This window comes from Salvia splendens, chromosome 6, assembly GCF_004379255.2.
Source record: "Salvia splendens isolate huo1 chromosome 6, SspV2, whole genome shotgun sequence".
NCBI classification, from domain to species: Eukaryota; Viridiplantae; Streptophyta; class Magnoliopsida; order Lamiales; family Lamiaceae; genus Salvia; species Salvia splendens.
The window spans coordinates 6,489,379-6,504,029 of NC_056037.1; the positions used below are offsets into that span (position 1 = coordinate 6,489,379).

The 14,651-nt window shown below is 36.5% G+C and overlaps 4 protein-coding genes across 5 annotated transcripts; all 4 read left to right on the forward strand.

Moving 5' to 3' along the window:
- Positions 1-144: 144 nt before the first annotated feature.
- Positions 145-4,131, forward strand: LOC121806273 (synaptotagmin-5-like). The gene is made up of 13 exons (XM_042206258.1): positions 145-534; positions 616-720; positions 796-846; positions 925-1,045; positions 1,364-1,485; positions 1,644-1,745; positions 1,829-1,903; positions 2,281-2,360; positions 2,449-2,599; positions 2,673-2,903; positions 3,017-3,304; positions 3,404-3,517; positions 3,727-4,131. Exons 1-13 carry the CDS (start codon positions 430-432, stop codon positions 3,868-3,870), a joined length of 1,689 nt encoding a protein of 562 aa, XP_042062192.1. The 5' UTR covers positions 145-429; the 3' UTR covers positions 3,871-4,131.
- A 223-nt stretch (positions 4,132-4,354) lies between these two features.
- Positions 4,355-6,579, forward strand: LOC121806573 (uncharacterized vacuolar membrane protein YML018C-like). Its single transcript, XM_042206677.1, has 8 exons — positions 4,355-4,749; positions 4,943-5,284; positions 5,364-5,578; positions 5,650-5,714; positions 5,777-5,872; positions 5,962-6,079; positions 6,152-6,287; positions 6,407-6,579. The coding sequence occupies exons 1-8, from the start codon at positions 4,669-4,671 to the stop codon at positions 6,458-6,460; spliced, it is 1,107 nt and encodes a 368-aa protein (XP_042062611.1). The 5' UTR covers positions 4,355-4,668; the 3' UTR covers positions 6,461-6,579.
- A 148-nt stretch (positions 6,580-6,727) lies between these two features.
- Positions 6,728-10,414, forward strand: LOC121806574 (hydroxyproline O-galactosyltransferase HPGT3-like). 2 transcript variants are annotated; one of them, XM_042206678.1, is made up of 12 exons: positions 6,728-7,196; positions 7,274-7,337; positions 7,826-7,875; positions 7,983-8,164; positions 8,495-8,555; positions 8,692-8,764; positions 9,161-9,284; positions 9,376-9,463; positions 9,626-9,676; positions 9,770-9,841; positions 9,924-10,036; positions 10,125-10,414. In XM_042206678.1, exons 1-12 carry the CDS (start codon positions 7,063-7,065, stop codon positions 10,145-10,147), a joined length of 1,035 nt encoding a protein of 344 aa, XP_042062612.1. In that variant the 5' UTR covers positions 6,728-7,062; the 3' UTR covers positions 10,148-10,414. The 2 variants fall into 2 exon arrangements, 1 of the variants encoding a protein (XP_042062612.1); XR_006051683.1 differs by lacking the exon at positions 10,125-10,414 and having other exon boundaries at positions 9,751-9,841.
- A 1,090-nt stretch (positions 10,415-11,504) lies between these two features.
- LOC121806279 (protein phosphatase 1 regulatory inhibitor subunit PPP1R7 homolog) lies at positions 11,505-14,452 on the forward strand. The gene is made up of 6 exons (XM_042206268.1): positions 11,505-11,822; positions 12,877-13,107; positions 13,454-13,600; positions 13,716-13,858; positions 13,944-14,058; positions 14,153-14,452. The coding sequence occupies exons 1-6, from the start codon at positions 11,547-11,549 to the stop codon at positions 14,231-14,233; spliced, it is 993 nt and encodes a 330-aa protein (XP_042062202.1). The 5' UTR covers positions 11,505-11,546; the 3' UTR covers positions 14,234-14,452.
- Positions 14,453-14,651: the final 199 nt, after the last annotated feature.

Genomic DNA, 14,651 nt, shown 5'->3' on the forward strand with positions numbered 1-14,651 from the left:
TTAAATTCAAAGTGACAATTTTTCTAGTAAAAGATAGAAATTTGAGAAGAATTGTATGGGTGACGTCACTTGTTAACTGATAACATCTCTTTGGCAGCTGTAGTAATACTAATGGTGAATGCAGCTTTCAATTTTCAAACACACAATGTGTTAATCAAGAAGATTTCGCCCTCTGTTTTGGTTATTCTGGAACTTACCAATTTAGTCAAAATGGATTCTTGAGAAATTAAAGTAACTTATACACTTGACAGTATCAGTTTGGTTTGGAGTATAACTTTTGTTGGGTGTTGCAGAAAGCAGAAGAAATGGATATATTACACTAGGCTTTTATTCCTTCCCATATCCTAACTCAAACTCAGCAACAAAGTTGAGAAAAAAACCGATCTTCATGTGAAATAATTTTGTGGGCTTTGCGGAAATCGAAGAAAGATGGGATTTTTGGTGGGATATGTGCTGGGTTTTGCTTTTGGAGTTAGTGTGATCGTGGGTTTTGCTCGTCACCAGCTTACCAGATCAAAACGACGAACTGATTTGGTACCTGAAACCGACACTCTTCGATTCCAATTGTATGTCAATGTTTGAAACTGGATTTTTGATTTGGAAATGTGTGTTTAGGCGGCTGCAGTTGCATCTTTTGCGAGGATGACTGTTCTTGATTCAAGAAAGCTCCTTCCAGACAAACTCTGTCCTTCTTGGGTTGTCTTCTCAGAGAGACAGAAGGTAAGTCTCTATAATTCTTAATTTCTTTTACATTTGGAATGATATAAATGACAGTCTTTATTCATGGGTTTGCAGTTACACTGGCTCAATAGCCACCTAGACAAACTTTGGCCTTACATTGATGAGGTTAGTTAATTTCTTTCTTTGACGAGATTGTGCACATCTTTTATTTTGGATTGGGGATTTTGAGCTTTTGTTACACAGGCAGCATCCCTAGTAATAAAATCGTCGGTTCAGCCAATTCTCGAGCAATATAAATCTGCAATTTTGGTATCTCTCGAGTTTTCTAAGTTGACTCTTGGCACCGTCGCACCACAATTGACAGGTCAGCTCAATTGTTTTTTATGCATGTTGTCCATTTCATATGAACTCTCAGGGGGCTAAACCAAGAAACATTTAAACTTTGAATATGGGAGTAATAGTGAAAAATTGACAAGTATGGGTCCCTTGGTTATGAGATTAAGATTTAGATTAATTTTTATGTTCTCAAACTATGTAATGTGGAGTTTTTGTTTCAGATATTATGCTGCTAGTTGATGATTGTTTTTTGTAGAGTTTGCTCAACATTTGATGTGAATTTATTCATGTCCCTCTTAAGACTTTGCTCAACATACCTAATTTTTTAATTTCCTAATCTCAATAGGAGTATCCATAATTGATGGTGAGCCCGACGAGGTTATCATGGAGTTGGAGCTGCAGTGGGACGGAAATCCGAAGATTGTTCTTGATATCAAAACCAGAGTTGGTATTTCACTACCTATAGAGGTACCACTTCTACCTTGAGTAGCATTTTTTTACTCTTACCTTATCCCATCTCCATTGTTTTCAGTTTCGACTGCTTTTACTGTTTCGTGGGTTGGAAAATATAAATTGATTTCTTAGATAAAAATACATTTAAATCATCATTACTTTTCTTGGTGCAGGTGAAAAATATTGGATTTACTGGGGTTTTCAGGATAATTTTCAAACCATTAGTTGACGAGTTGCCTTGTTTTGGAGCTCTTTGTTATTCATTGAGAGAAAAGGTTATTCCTAAACATTGTGTTATCATTGTTTATCAGTTCTTGGTGCTTTACTGAGTTTCTCATGTTTGTAATTTTACTTGCAGAAAAAACTAGACTTTACGCTGAAAGTGGTTGGTGGAGATCTCTCATCAATTCCAGGCATATCTGATGCTCTTGAGGTTTGAAAAAAATTCTCTTACGGAATCCTCTTAACATTACTCACCTGAAGAAATCTGTAGATGAGTAATATCGTTTTCTCTATAAGGCGCACTAGGGGGCATAAACCCGATAGTTCTCTCATGCTTAATGTTACAGAATATGCTCTTGGAAAGTCCTTACACCACCAATAACCCTTGTTAGCCGGTTTGCATCTATGTCGCTGCCCCCTTTAGAGCATACCAATATATATGCTCTTAATCTTGCGATTGTGTCCCTAGTAATCCTTGCTGAAATAATGGTAGATCGATGACACGATCTACTTAATTTATGCAATTATCTAAGTACTGGTTCTTAGTCGAATCGATTATGTAAGACACAACTTGCCTTGTGTTGGTAGGAAACAATACGAGATGCTGTGGAAGATTCTATCACGTGGCCAGTCCGTAAAATCATACCCATAGTACCTGGAGATTACAGGTCAATTATCTCTTCATCCTGTAACCAACACAGAAGCTTTTACACCGGAGATATTACTTCTCACGAAGTTATATTTTGCTTCCTACAGTTATCTAGAGTTGAAGCAAGTTGGGATTTTGGAGGTGAAGCTTATAGAAGCTAAGGAATTAACAAATAAAGACATCATTGGCAAGTCTGATCCGTTTGTTGAGTTATTCATTCGCCCACTACGTGACAGACTACAAACCAGCAAAACAATTGTGAGAATACTGACCTTCATTTATTGACTGTTTCTTATGTTTAGTTGTAATAAACTGCTTTCGTATTAATTAGGACAACCAAACGAATCCAATCTGGAATGAGAGCTTTGAATTTTCTGTGGAGGATGTATCCACCCAAAATTTGACAATAAGAGTTTATGACAATGAAGGGATTCAAGCTTCTGAGTTGATTGGTTGTGCTCGACTGCCACTGAGTGAGCTCGAGGCTGGTAAGGTGAAAGATGTATGGTTGAAACTGGTGAAGGACCTCGAGGTCCAACGAGACCAGAAGAACAGGGGTCAGGTGAGCTACACAAACTTAACTCGTCCTGTATTCTATTCTTGCTCGTTATTTAATTGAGATTTCCTCGGACTCGTGTAACTTGCTTTGCTACATCTATGTATGTCTGATTAAAGGTGCATCTGGAGATCCTGTACTATCCACTGAATGCGAGTAGTGAACTGTATAATCCTTTCAACTCTGAATCTGGAATGACGATGATGGAGAAGGTCTACAAACATGCCAATGAAACAGCAGATTCGTTGGCATATGCTTCAGAGCTAAAAAAGGAAGTCATTATCAGAGGAGTTCTTTCTGTCACAGTGATCTCTGCAGAGAATTTGCCAGCTACCGATCTAATGGGAAAGTCTGATCCTTTTGTGATGCTAAAACTCAAAAAGTCTGAACAGAAGGAGAAAACAAGGGTAAGATGCGAATGATCCTTTCAGCTTTGATCACTTCTGCCTGCACACATTCTTGAAACAAACAACTATAATCAACATATGTTGTCCTCGTATATTCAGGTGGTGAATGATACGTTGAATCCTGTTTGGAATCAGACATTCGAGTTTGTTGTTGAGGACGGGTTGCATGAGTTGCTAATTTTGGAAGTTTATGACCATGATTTATTCGGGAAGGTATGTACAACAGCAGAATGAACTTCCCATGTTTGAACATAAACACGTTCCTTCCCTATCAGCGTGATTTTCTTGTAGTTATAGCCTAGATGACATGTTCACTCGCTCTCAATCTTGCTCATTGGCTGTTGTCTCTCTTGCTTCAAACACGCAGTGGGTGTTTTATTAGGTTAATGGACAGCGCCTTACTCTTGTACTCGATTTTTCAGGACAAAATTGGAAGATGCATCATGACGCTGACCCGGGCTATACTGGAAGGAGAATTTGCAGAGAGTTTTCCGCTCGATGGCACTGAGTCTGGAAGGTTGAATGTGCATGTCAAATGGGCGCCCCAAACGATTACTCGAGATTAAACGAGCCTAAGCCTATTATCTTCTACTAGTAAGCCAACAAGTAGCAGGAAAACTGGGATCAATGTATATGTTTTCGATCATTATATCATGCGAGTTCAACCAACGGTTTTCGTTTTTTTTTCCTTTTGGCGGGAGGAATCTGCAGCTCCTATGCGAGATTGTGCATTGAGTAAACTTCATAGCTATGTAAATTTTACACTACAAGTTTGATGCAGGTTACTTGTAAACAAAAAAAAATCACATGCAATTCATTTTGTTTTCTTTTTTTGTCATTAATCAAGATTATTGATATGAAATTAAAATCAAATCAAATAAAGATCCCAAATTTATGTAAAGTAATAAAGCCTAATTTGGATGTAAATATATTTACAAAGTGATAATTTTGGGAATCACGAAAAAGACAATCTGGCATCATAAAGCGTAGCGACATAAAAAGGCAAATATTGTATGAGAATGATACCACCTTTTTTTGTCAGGAGAAACATAATACAAATTCCATAATCATCTCTAACTCAAAACAATCTCATCTAACAAAAGGGATCAAGCATAGATTAATTATTCTTACTGGATAAACAAAGCTTAAAGTCTACGTGAATTCCCTCTTTTTTCTTCTACAGCTTCTCTCTCATTGTTGTATCCTCGGCAAATTCCTAAGCCTTATGATTTCATGATATTATTAGGGTTCATACAAGTTTAGACATTTAGGATCGACAAGATATCAAACATTGAAAACACTTTTTTTTGCACAATTTCCAATAAAGATTATATTTTTTAATCTGGATTTTTGTTGAAGTTGTGATGGATTGTAGATATAAGGGTGGTCTGATGTTGATTGGTGTGGTGGTCTTCATTTGGGTTTCCTCTGCTGAGATCACTCAGGTCAGGAATTTTCTTTCTACTCTCAATTTATCTCTCCAATTCCATGTTTTTGAATGTCCAATTTAGATTTTGCTTTATTGAATCTATTGTACATTGCATGAATGTGATGTGTTTGACTACTTTACCAACTCTTATGATGTTGGTCTGGATGAAACAATCCTTATTCATGTGGTGGTAATTTTGTGAATTACAGAGAATTTTCAGAGTGTATGAGCAACCATTTGCAGTGACATATCTGGGAGCTTCTTTAATGGTGATTTATTTGCCTATATCATTTGTGAAAGAGTGGATGTGTAACTATCTCAAGAGACGCTCACCCGAATCTCCCTTGGGCTACATTGGAGGGCCGGGATTCTTCGAAATGGAAAGCCAAGAACCATTCAGCAGAAAAGGCAGCGACTTAGACCTTTCTCAATACGAGGAAGGAATTGCTTTAGTTGGTGAACATGGAGATGGTGGCAGAGTTATGAGATATAAATATGACCAAATTGCTAAATATGGATTCTACATTGCACCTCTTTGGTTCATCACAGAGGTATAGTTGTAGTTCCTTGTTCAATCATTATAATTAAGTTTGAGTTTCATAAGTATGAGATCCAATTTTATGGGTGCAGTACTTATCAAACGCTGCACTTCTACGTACAAGCGTTGCTAGTACGACTGTTTTATCGTCTACCTCAGGATTGTTTACACTCCTGATCGGTGCACTTCTTGGGGATGACTCCATCAATGTAGCAAAGGCAGTTTCTGTGGTGGTGAGCATTCTTGGTGTTGTGTTGACAACTCTAGGAGGGACTTGGGCCTCTGATGACGACTTACATCTGGATCCGTAAGTCCTTTCACGATGTATTTATATAGTTTGTTGATGAGGGAATTGAGGTTTGAAGATGATGTATGCAGGAGACGAACACTCGTTGGGGATGTTCTTGGGCTGCTATCAGCCGTGTCGTATGGCTTATTCACAGGTTTGCTGCTCAATGCATATATACTGGTGAATATGTATTGATGTGTGGCGGTGGTGGTGCAGTACTTCTTAATAAATTCTGTGGGCATGAAGAGAGGAGGGTGCAGAAGCTGTTTGGTTATATTGGATTATCTACACTTGTTTCACTTTGGTGGCTAAGTAAGAATTAGTACATACACACACTCATATAACTAGTGATGTTGTGTGATAAAAAGAGTAATATTGGTGGTGTGGAATTGTGATATCAGTTTGGCCACTCAAGGCTATGGGGATAGAGGCAGAGTCGACGCTTCCGAGTTCGGGTAAGGTGGCGGAGCTTGTGATGGCGAATGGACTGATCGGAAGCGTGCTCTCCGACTATTGTTGGTAAGTGTTTTGTGCTTCTTTATTTGAAGGAAATTAAGGTGGGATGTTGATGCTGTGGATCTCCGTACATAGGGCGTTAAGTGTGGTGTGGACCACGCCACTGGTGGCGACTCTAGGGATGTCTCTGACGATTCCGGTGGCGATGGTGTCTGACATGATCATCCACGGACGACACTATTCGCTTATCTACATCATTGGCTCTATTCAGGTTTCGTATTAATTATCTAATCAACCAACACTAGGATATCGTTTAGTCACATGACAATCGAACTGCCCCTAGGAGTACTATTTATTTCGGATCAATAATTTCTTCATGGCCATTTTCAGGTGTTTGCTGGATTTATAATAGCCAATCTTTCTGATTGGTTATCAGCACTATGATCATCTCTCAACACAAGATTTTGCTAAGTTAAGTTGCAGATAGGTGTATTAGTCAAAAATTGGGAACTTTTTCTTTCTCTTTTATGGCAATGACTAATGAAGAGAAATATTTTTAGGCATTTCTCTTGACTATGTGTGCATTAAATGAAAAACGACTGTAGTTGTGGGACTCACTCAACATTTATGTTTTTAGGTAATTTGCCCAATATAATTATCATTTATTGAAGAAATCTTGAACAAAAATGTCAAATAGTTGACAACATATTATATATTATGGTTAAAGTTCATTTTTATTAGTTGACCATATGAATTTTAATGAAAAATTAGAAAATTATAAGAGAAATTGAGAAAAAAACGGTTAGAATATTATTAATCGAAAATGGATCCACTCAAATTTACTAAAATGAGAAAAGAGTATTAAATATAATAGATGTATTTGCCAATTGAGAAATCAAATAATATAAATAAATGAGAACGTGTAACTGCCGATTTTATATTTGAAACAAACTTAACGACTGAGCAAGTCCATAAGCATTCAAACCGGAATCCTTCCGTTTCTCTTGGCTTCCTCTGCGCATCTGCTTGATTCGTGAATTGGATCAATGGAGAGCAGCCTGCCGATCACTACCACTAAATCGGATAGACGATTCAAATCGAAGAATCTCCAATCTACCTCTAACTCTTCTGTTGTACTTGCATTTCTCTCTTGCCTCGCCTGGCTTTACATTGCTGGCCGGTTTGTTTTCCTAATCGCTTCACTAATTTCCTTTTTTCCTTACGATCATCCTCCCACACATACCTTTTTTTGGTCAGTTTGTGGCAAGAGGCAGAGAGCAGAAAGATGCTGGAAAATTTGTTGGAGAGGAATTCTAATCAGGTTTGGATTTTGGATTCATAGGAAATGAAGTAGTAGTTTTGGTTTGTTGTTACTTTTATTTCACTGTCTTATATTTTTAAATGAGGAAAATCGTTTCCTATTTTTCATAATTGAAATAATACTAGAATACACGAATTGGAGAGACTAAAAAAGTCCCTCAGAATACAGATAATGAGCGAGAGACAAATATGTGTATTTCGTGAATAATTGAATAATTTCTCTTATGATTGGTGGCATCATCTTTGAGAAGGTGGATTATAGGAGACGGTTTTGTATGATGACAAAGTCTTTGGAATTGTGTGGATGGAACTTTTAGCCACATGGACGATGGAATGTATACTACGTGATGCTATTTGGGGTTAAACTTAGCAGAAGACTTTTGTAATTTCTATTTTACTGAATATGGGAGTCTTAATGAAACTTAACACTGGTGAAGAATCTTACTGCGAAATCTAATCAGTCCCCTATGTTTGTGATTTTATTGGCAGCAACCTAAGGTGATCACAGTGGAAGACAGACTTATGGTCTATGGATGCAAGTACATGTTATCATAACTCACTTCTTTCTAATTGTGGGCAGTTTTCTTTTCTTTTCTTTCCTTTCTATAGATGCATATCGACCTTACTATCATGATATAACCTTTAGGGACTTGGAGCGAAAAATTGTTGAAGCAGAGATGGAATTGACAATAGCAAAGAGTCAAGGCTATCTTAAGAGCCAAGTGCAGCCTTCTTCTGGTAGAAAGCTGCTTGCTGTAATCGGTATATATACTAGTTTTGGTGGCCGATTGCGGCGCAATGTCACCAGGAGCTCCTGGATGTCAGATGGTCAGTATAAAGTTCAATTTTGACTCTGGTATTCTCATTCTAAATTACTTTGATATCCTATACTCTACGCCATCTTCGAAGAGCTTGGCCATTGTGCATTCCGTGTTAAACCTTGATCCATTTTTTGGTTTGGATACGAGTGATTAAGGATACAACTCAATTACCTCCTCCATACATGCAATCCTATCCATAAATAAAAATATACAATCATGTATTATTTCCTTTTGCCTATATATTTCTTATATATGTAGAATGCATACATGATGTATGCTTGCTTCTGGTGCAGCTATAACCAAAGGTCTAAAGTTATGAATTTGGTTCTGATTGCAGCTGATGCGTTAGCAAAACTTGAACAACTAGGGATTGCTGTAAGATTTGTCATTGGGCGCAGGTTTATCAGTTTATGATGGAACACTCTTCTCTTAATGGAAACTATTTTCCTTGATCTTATTTCCAGTTCTCCATTAAATATGACCCCTTCACCTACCAAAAGAATCTGTATGATCTGTGTGTTTTAATTTTTCCAGTCCTAATCGAGGTGATACCTTGGACCGCAATATTGACGAGGAAAATCTAACAAGGAGGGATTTCTTAATTCTTGTGAGTCATTAAATTCATGCTGGTTATTTCTCAATTATATAAAAAATCATGCAGGTTAAGTTAAGTTAAGTTAGTTTAAGGGGGTTCTCCTTCGTTGGATTTTGGATTCAAGTATTGATCTTGATCTATGGTAGTCAGCTTACTTGAATTTATTGTGCTCGTCAAGATATTGAAAGTGGCTAATGAAGTTCAGGCACATAAATTATTCTAACTTTAGAAAACTATATACTCTGTCTCAATCAGAAAATTTTAGAGCCAAAAGAGCTTGTTTGTGATATCCTTGAATGACAGCAAAAGTTGCATTTTTTTCTAATCTGGTTCTTTGCATCCCTTTTCATCTACACTTAGAGGGTACACTTTTATATAATGCCAATGACCACATTCTTTTGTGGTTAGGATTTTCATGAGGAGGCTGAAGAGGAATTGCCCAAGAAAGCAAAATATTTCTTTGGCACAGCAGTGCAGATGTGGGATGCAGAGTTTTATGTTAAAGTTGATGACAATGTTGATCTGCGGCTTGGTAAATTCTGGATATTACTACTTAGAAAGTTGTAACTTAGCTTAAATTTCATGTGCTTGATAAGGATATCATATTTGCCTTCTCTTTGCAGATGATTTAATTGAACTTATCCAGAGCCATCATGGTCAAGATAGTGCTTATATTGGTTGCATGAAGTCTGGGGAAGTAGTATCTGAAGAGTAATTCATTTATCTTAATTTAATTCTACTTAAGCTGTTATGTAGTACAATCTTTATCTCAGACGAGGCTCTTGCTCATGCTGGTTTATCGAATGATCCAATTGCGTGCATTACTAGTCTAAATAAGGGGATTGCCTTTGAAAAATAGTGTTTAATTTTCAGGGGAATGAAGTGGTATGAGCCTGAATGGTGGAAATTTGGTGATAAAAAATCGTAAGCAAAGCAATCTGATTAGGCAGCAGTGTGTTGTCTTTTGTATAAAATGTGATGGCATCTGCTGATATTAGTTGGTGTATCATGTTTCAGGTATTTCCGTCATGCAGCTGATTCTATCTTCATACTGTCACAAAATTTAGCAAAGTACATACATATTAACAGGTGAGCTATTATGCCTTAAACTGAAATTATGAGTTTAGATATGTAGTTTGTTGGAAAGTAGACATCATCCACTTGCATGCAGTGCATCCTTGAAGGTTTATGCTCATGAGGATGTATCTGTGGGATCATGGATGATGGGCCTTCACACAACCTATATAGATGACCCTCGTATGTGCTGTAGTTACTCGAGCCAAGGTAAGTAAAGCCTTAATACATGAGACCATTTACATCTCATCTCTTATTGTCATTGTTTTGATGGTTTATATGTAAATGTACGCTGCAGACAAGGTTTGCTCGTTGGCTTGAGAAGGATTGCTTCCTCAAACATGTAGAGACGTGCCTTTGCAGAGAGGCGCTCGCGGAGCTTTAGATATATGATTCTTAGTTTTTAAGCTACCCGAAGCTGCTGCTGCTGCTATTTTGGGGTAGTTGGTACTAGTGCAACATAGGCTTTTATACCACAAAAACATACCAAGATATCTGAATAAGGTGGATTGGATACATTCATATGGAGTACTTCTTGCTAATTGTTAGTTTTACATGCTATACGAAAATGGTTGTTTTTTTGTGCTATGCCCTGTTATCAAACAACTAGTCTTGTTTCTTGTTTTGGTTTAATTTGTTGATGATCATCTATGAATAAGATAGACTATTTTGATACTAGTGGGTCAAACTATTGTTAACAATTGTTGTATATTCTTAGTGTCAAGTTCTCATGGCAGAGATAATCAGACATCACAGAATAGAGCCGAGAGAAATGGTGATGATGGTTATAAACCAATTCTCATTGTTCTTGATCATTGTCTTCATAATCTATTTAGACTCTAAAATTTCATACTAAGTGTTCCAAAATACTAATATATTCCGTCAAGTCCCCACTAACACCGTTACTTCTAATTATATTATACATACAAAAAATTTCACCGGGGTTTCAGATCTGTACAAAAAGTTTTAAATTAAAACATTCCACTAATTATATCAAACAGTAATTACTCACAAAAATAAAAAATACAAAAAGTTTTAAATTAAAACATTCCATTAATTATATCAAACAGTTATTTTTATTACTCACAAAAATGAAAAGTACAGAGAAAAAATTCACCACTCTTCACCATCAAATTAACAAATTGTATTTTATTGTCTTAGCTTTCTCATATAACAATGGAGAATACAACTAAAAAATATTGAATCTTTTTTGTAAAAAAATAAATAGTGACTTATTAACTGTTCGAAGCTCAAATTAGCCATTTCATAAAGATGAAATATGAACTTATTTTATACTATGTTCTATAGAGAATATTAAAAAAATAGAGTATATTGAGAGACAACTTTTTTTAAAACCACAATCAATTAGTATAAGAATTGATATTGATTGTTATTTTTTAAAGTGATTAATTATATTAAATCTCTAATTATTCTATAATTCTGCTGATAAGTTAGATAAATTACAAACTAGCTAACGGTGTTTAAAATATTTAACGGAATGTATTAACTGAAAATATTTAGTAAACTTTTTATAGGTGAACTTAATACTTTTTATATTAAATTGAAATAATGATAAAATATTTTGTATAAAATACGTAATTACCTCGAGTTTATATCTGCGAACTTTGAATATTATTTTATATTTTCTGCTTAATAAATAAACGAATCATTAAACAGATTTAATAACAAAAAAAACTCGCTAATCGGTGTCTCCCGAAAAATGGACTCGTCGGCGAAGCCCGAAAACCACGATCCGCCGCCTGAGAGCGCCGCCGCCACGCTCCTGGATCTGAGCAGCTGTCAGCTGCGCGATCTCAGCTCCGTCGACCTGCTGCCCACTCTCGTAGAAGTAGACCTGACGGCGAACCGGCTGACGGCGTTAGACCCCCGTCTCTCGCAGCTCTCAAATCTCAAGAAGCTCTCTCTGCGCCAGAACCTCCTTAACGACGATTCCGTCCTCCCCTTATCGTCCTGGCACTCCATCTCCGCTCTCCAAGTACTCCTTTTATTTTCCCCTTCTCATCATTTAATCTCTTTTTAGGTTAAATTGATTTTATCTCTTCGTTGTTGTTTGTTTTGAGATTGCCTATTGTTTTAATTTGATTTTGTAATACTTGACCAAAATCCTCATTCTGTTTAGTTTCGTATTTTAATTGAGAAAATAAGGGTTTTCAGTTAAGAGGATTGAGTTACATTTCCCGTTACTCCATTCTCCAACCATAACGCATAACACGAGAAACATTAGTTCCTGTGTTGCATTATGCTATTGTACAATGCAATGTCATCCCCGTGTGAAGAATTAGCTCTAATTGACATCACCAAGTTTGCTTGCGGAGCCACAAGAACTGGTCTTTGCCTTCATGGAGCCTGAATTAATGCCAACTACAGTTTCATTGTAATAGCCTTTCGTAGATATGTTCTGTATCTAATGTTTTGAGCTTTTTATGTACACTTTTGTATTGATTCCATGGGATGATACTAATTTTTTGTAAGGCAAACAAGTCCTAGCTAGTCTGCTTATGTGGGATATACTCCATATATTTATAGAGTGGAATCAAGTTGTATGCTTTAGGCGTACATTGTTTACTTATTTAAAGAGAATGTGTTCTTTCTCTTTTTATAAGAGCTAGTGGGCTTCCTCGAGATAATGTGATGCATTTCTGACTCCTAACTGATGCAGAGGATCTGTCGAGGCTTCCCAAAAAAATAGTTCCTGAATGTATGACACAGATATCTTGAAATGCAAATGTGTTTCTACATATGCATGCATGGTTTGGATGTGCAAATGAGAGTAATTATGAATTTATTTTATTTGATATTTTAGGGTAGTCTTCTTGCATTAAAGATGCTTATTTCAAATCCCGTATTATGGATAAAGTAATCCTTAGGATATCAGAAGAGCCTATTTTCCCCTTTGACTTGATGCCATTTAGTTAAGGTAGCTTGGAATTTGTTGTTTATAAAATTCAAATGCCACATTTTTCACTGAGAAACTTCTCATGAACTTGTCCGTTAATGGGTATATTGGTGTCGTTCTTGTTCTTCTGCAGGAGTTGGTGCTGAGGGATAATCAAATGAAGATGATTCCAGATGTCACCATATTCAAAATGCTTCTGGTCTTTGATGTTTCATTTAATGAAATTACTTCCCTCAGTGGGTTATCCAAGGTTTCAAACACACTCAAAGAACTATATGTGTCCAAAAATGAAGTGACGAAGATTGAGGAGATTGAGCACTTCCATGAGCTGCAAATTCTTGAGCTTGGATCCAACAGACTACGGGTTATGCCCATTTCTCTTATGATATGTTTATATTAGCTCTTTTCACATTTAGAAAAGTATGCATAGTCTGCTCATGGATCAAACAAGTGCAGCTCCATGAGTTGGAAGTATATACTAATTTGGATCTTTGTTGAGAAGGTCTTATTTGGAATCATGATGTTTGAAACACTCAGCAACCTAATGCGTCTGAATGTTCGTTTTTGTGTCCTCCCTTAGCACTTGGCAAACCCTTTGTTACTGAGTTGGCTAGATTGGAAAATATGAAATTTTTGCTTCTCCTGAATTATGGATGGACGGTGAGTTGGTACGTGATTATTTTGGCCATTGAACTGAGTCTGATTATCAGGTAATGGAGAACCTGCAAAATTTGTCATCCTTGCTAGAGCTATGGCTTGGGCGCAATCGTATCCGTGTCATTGACCTTTGTGGACTAAAATGCATTAAGAAGCTCAGCCTTCAAAGCAACCGCTTAACATCTATGATAGGACTTGAGGTAGCCACATGGACTTAATTTTTCTACATTTGCAGAAACTTCCTTAAATTCAATTTCTTTTCAAGTAGAGTCTCTGCATAATTGCAGATCAATTCACTTATTACTTTGCCTGCAGGAATGCGTTGCACTTGAAGAATTGTACTTGAGCCACAATGGTATTGCAAAAATGGAAGGGTTATCAACTCTGGTGAACCTCCGTGTCTTGGATGTGGCATCAAATAAGCTCACAGAAGTAAATGACATTTCCAAGTTGACAAGGTGTGGAAATCAATCCGAAAAAGCAATGCCAGTATATATTGTGTACTACTATTTCGTTGTTACATTTCTGATGTTTGGTTAGCAGGTTGGAAGATCTGTGGCTTAATGACAACCAAATAGCATCGTTGGATAGCCTAGCTGAAGGTGTCGCTGGTTTCAGGGAGAGTCTCACAACCATCTATCTCGAGCGCAATCCCTGTGTATGTGCTTATACGATATCTTTACCCTCCGTATTCAATTCAATAAACATCACTTCATTGTTAGTGATGTTGTGATTTTTTATTCGCATTGCAGGCAACTTCTCCCAACTACGTGTCTAGGATGAGAGAAATATTCCCTAAAATTGAGCAAGTTGACTCTGAAATCTTTGCATAGAGATAGAGCTCCCTAGGCGGTTTTTGCTTTGGTTCGAGGACAAGCTAGTTTTGGGATTGAATTTTGACTCATTGGTTTTCAACTTATTTCCCAAATATATTGAAGTATTGTGTAAATTTTGGTTGTTATTTCAGATTGTAAAACAGCTGCTTATTTAACTCCAGTTGAAATGTTGAAGAAATCAGAAATGCACTATCACAAAGCTGACAATTTCAATAATTATTAATTTTGCAAACAACACAAAATGCATCATGTTTGCTTAGTCATTTCATTCGTATTTTATAATAAACTAATATGTACCAGTACAAGTAAAACTTATATTTTTTTTCATCTAATTTTTTTATTTTTCTTAAAATACGTGTTGAAAAGAAATGAGATTTTTAATAGCATACTAGAAAGTAGAATGGGTGGGGCCAAT

Coding starts and splice junctions, on each gene's coding strand:
- LOC121806273 (XM_042206258.1), top strand. CDS start 430: ATGGGATTTTTGGTGGGATATGTGCTGGGTTTTGCTTTTGGAGTTAGT. Junction 1,904..2,280: donor GCATATCTGATGCTCTTGAG/GTTTGAAAAAAA, acceptor TTGTGTTGGTAG/GAAACAATACGAGATGCTGT. Junction 2,600..2,672: donor TACAAACCAGCAAAACAATT/GTGAGAATACTG, acceptor CGTATTAATTAG/GACAACCAAACGAATCCAAT.
- LOC121806573 (XM_042206677.1), top strand. CDS start 4,669: ATGGATTGTAGATATAAGGGTGGTCTGATGTTGATTGGTGTGGTGGTC. Junction 4,750..4,942: donor CCTCTGCTGAGATCACTCAG/GTCAGGAATTTT, acceptor TGTGAATTACAG/AGAATTTTCAGAGTGTATGA. Junction 5,873..5,961: donor TGTTTCACTTTGGTGGCTAA/GTAAGAATTAGT, acceptor TTGTGATATCAG/TTTGGCCACTCAAGGCTATG.
- LOC121806574 (XM_042206678.1), top strand. CDS start 7,063: ATGGAGAGCAGCCTGCCGATCACTACCACTAAATCGGATAGACGATTC. Junction 8,165..8,494: donor GAGCTCCTGGATGTCAGATG/GTCAGTATAAAG, acceptor TTCTGATTGCAG/CTGATGCGTTAGCAAAACTT. Junction 9,464..9,625: donor GGGGAAGTAGTATCTGAAGA/GTAATTCATTTA, acceptor TTTAATTTTCAG/GGGAATGAAGTGGTATGAGC.
- LOC121806279 (XM_042206268.1), top strand. CDS start 11,547: ATGGACTCGTCGGCGAAGCCCGAAAACCACGATCCGCCGCCTGAGAGC. Junction 13,601..13,715: donor CATCTATGATAGGACTTGAG/GTAGCCACATGG, acceptor CTTTGCCTGCAG/GAATGCGTTGCACTTGAAGA. Junction 13,859..13,943: donor GACATTTCCAAGTTGACAAG/GTGTGGAAATCA, acceptor TTTGGTTAGCAG/GTTGGAAGATCTGTGGCTTA.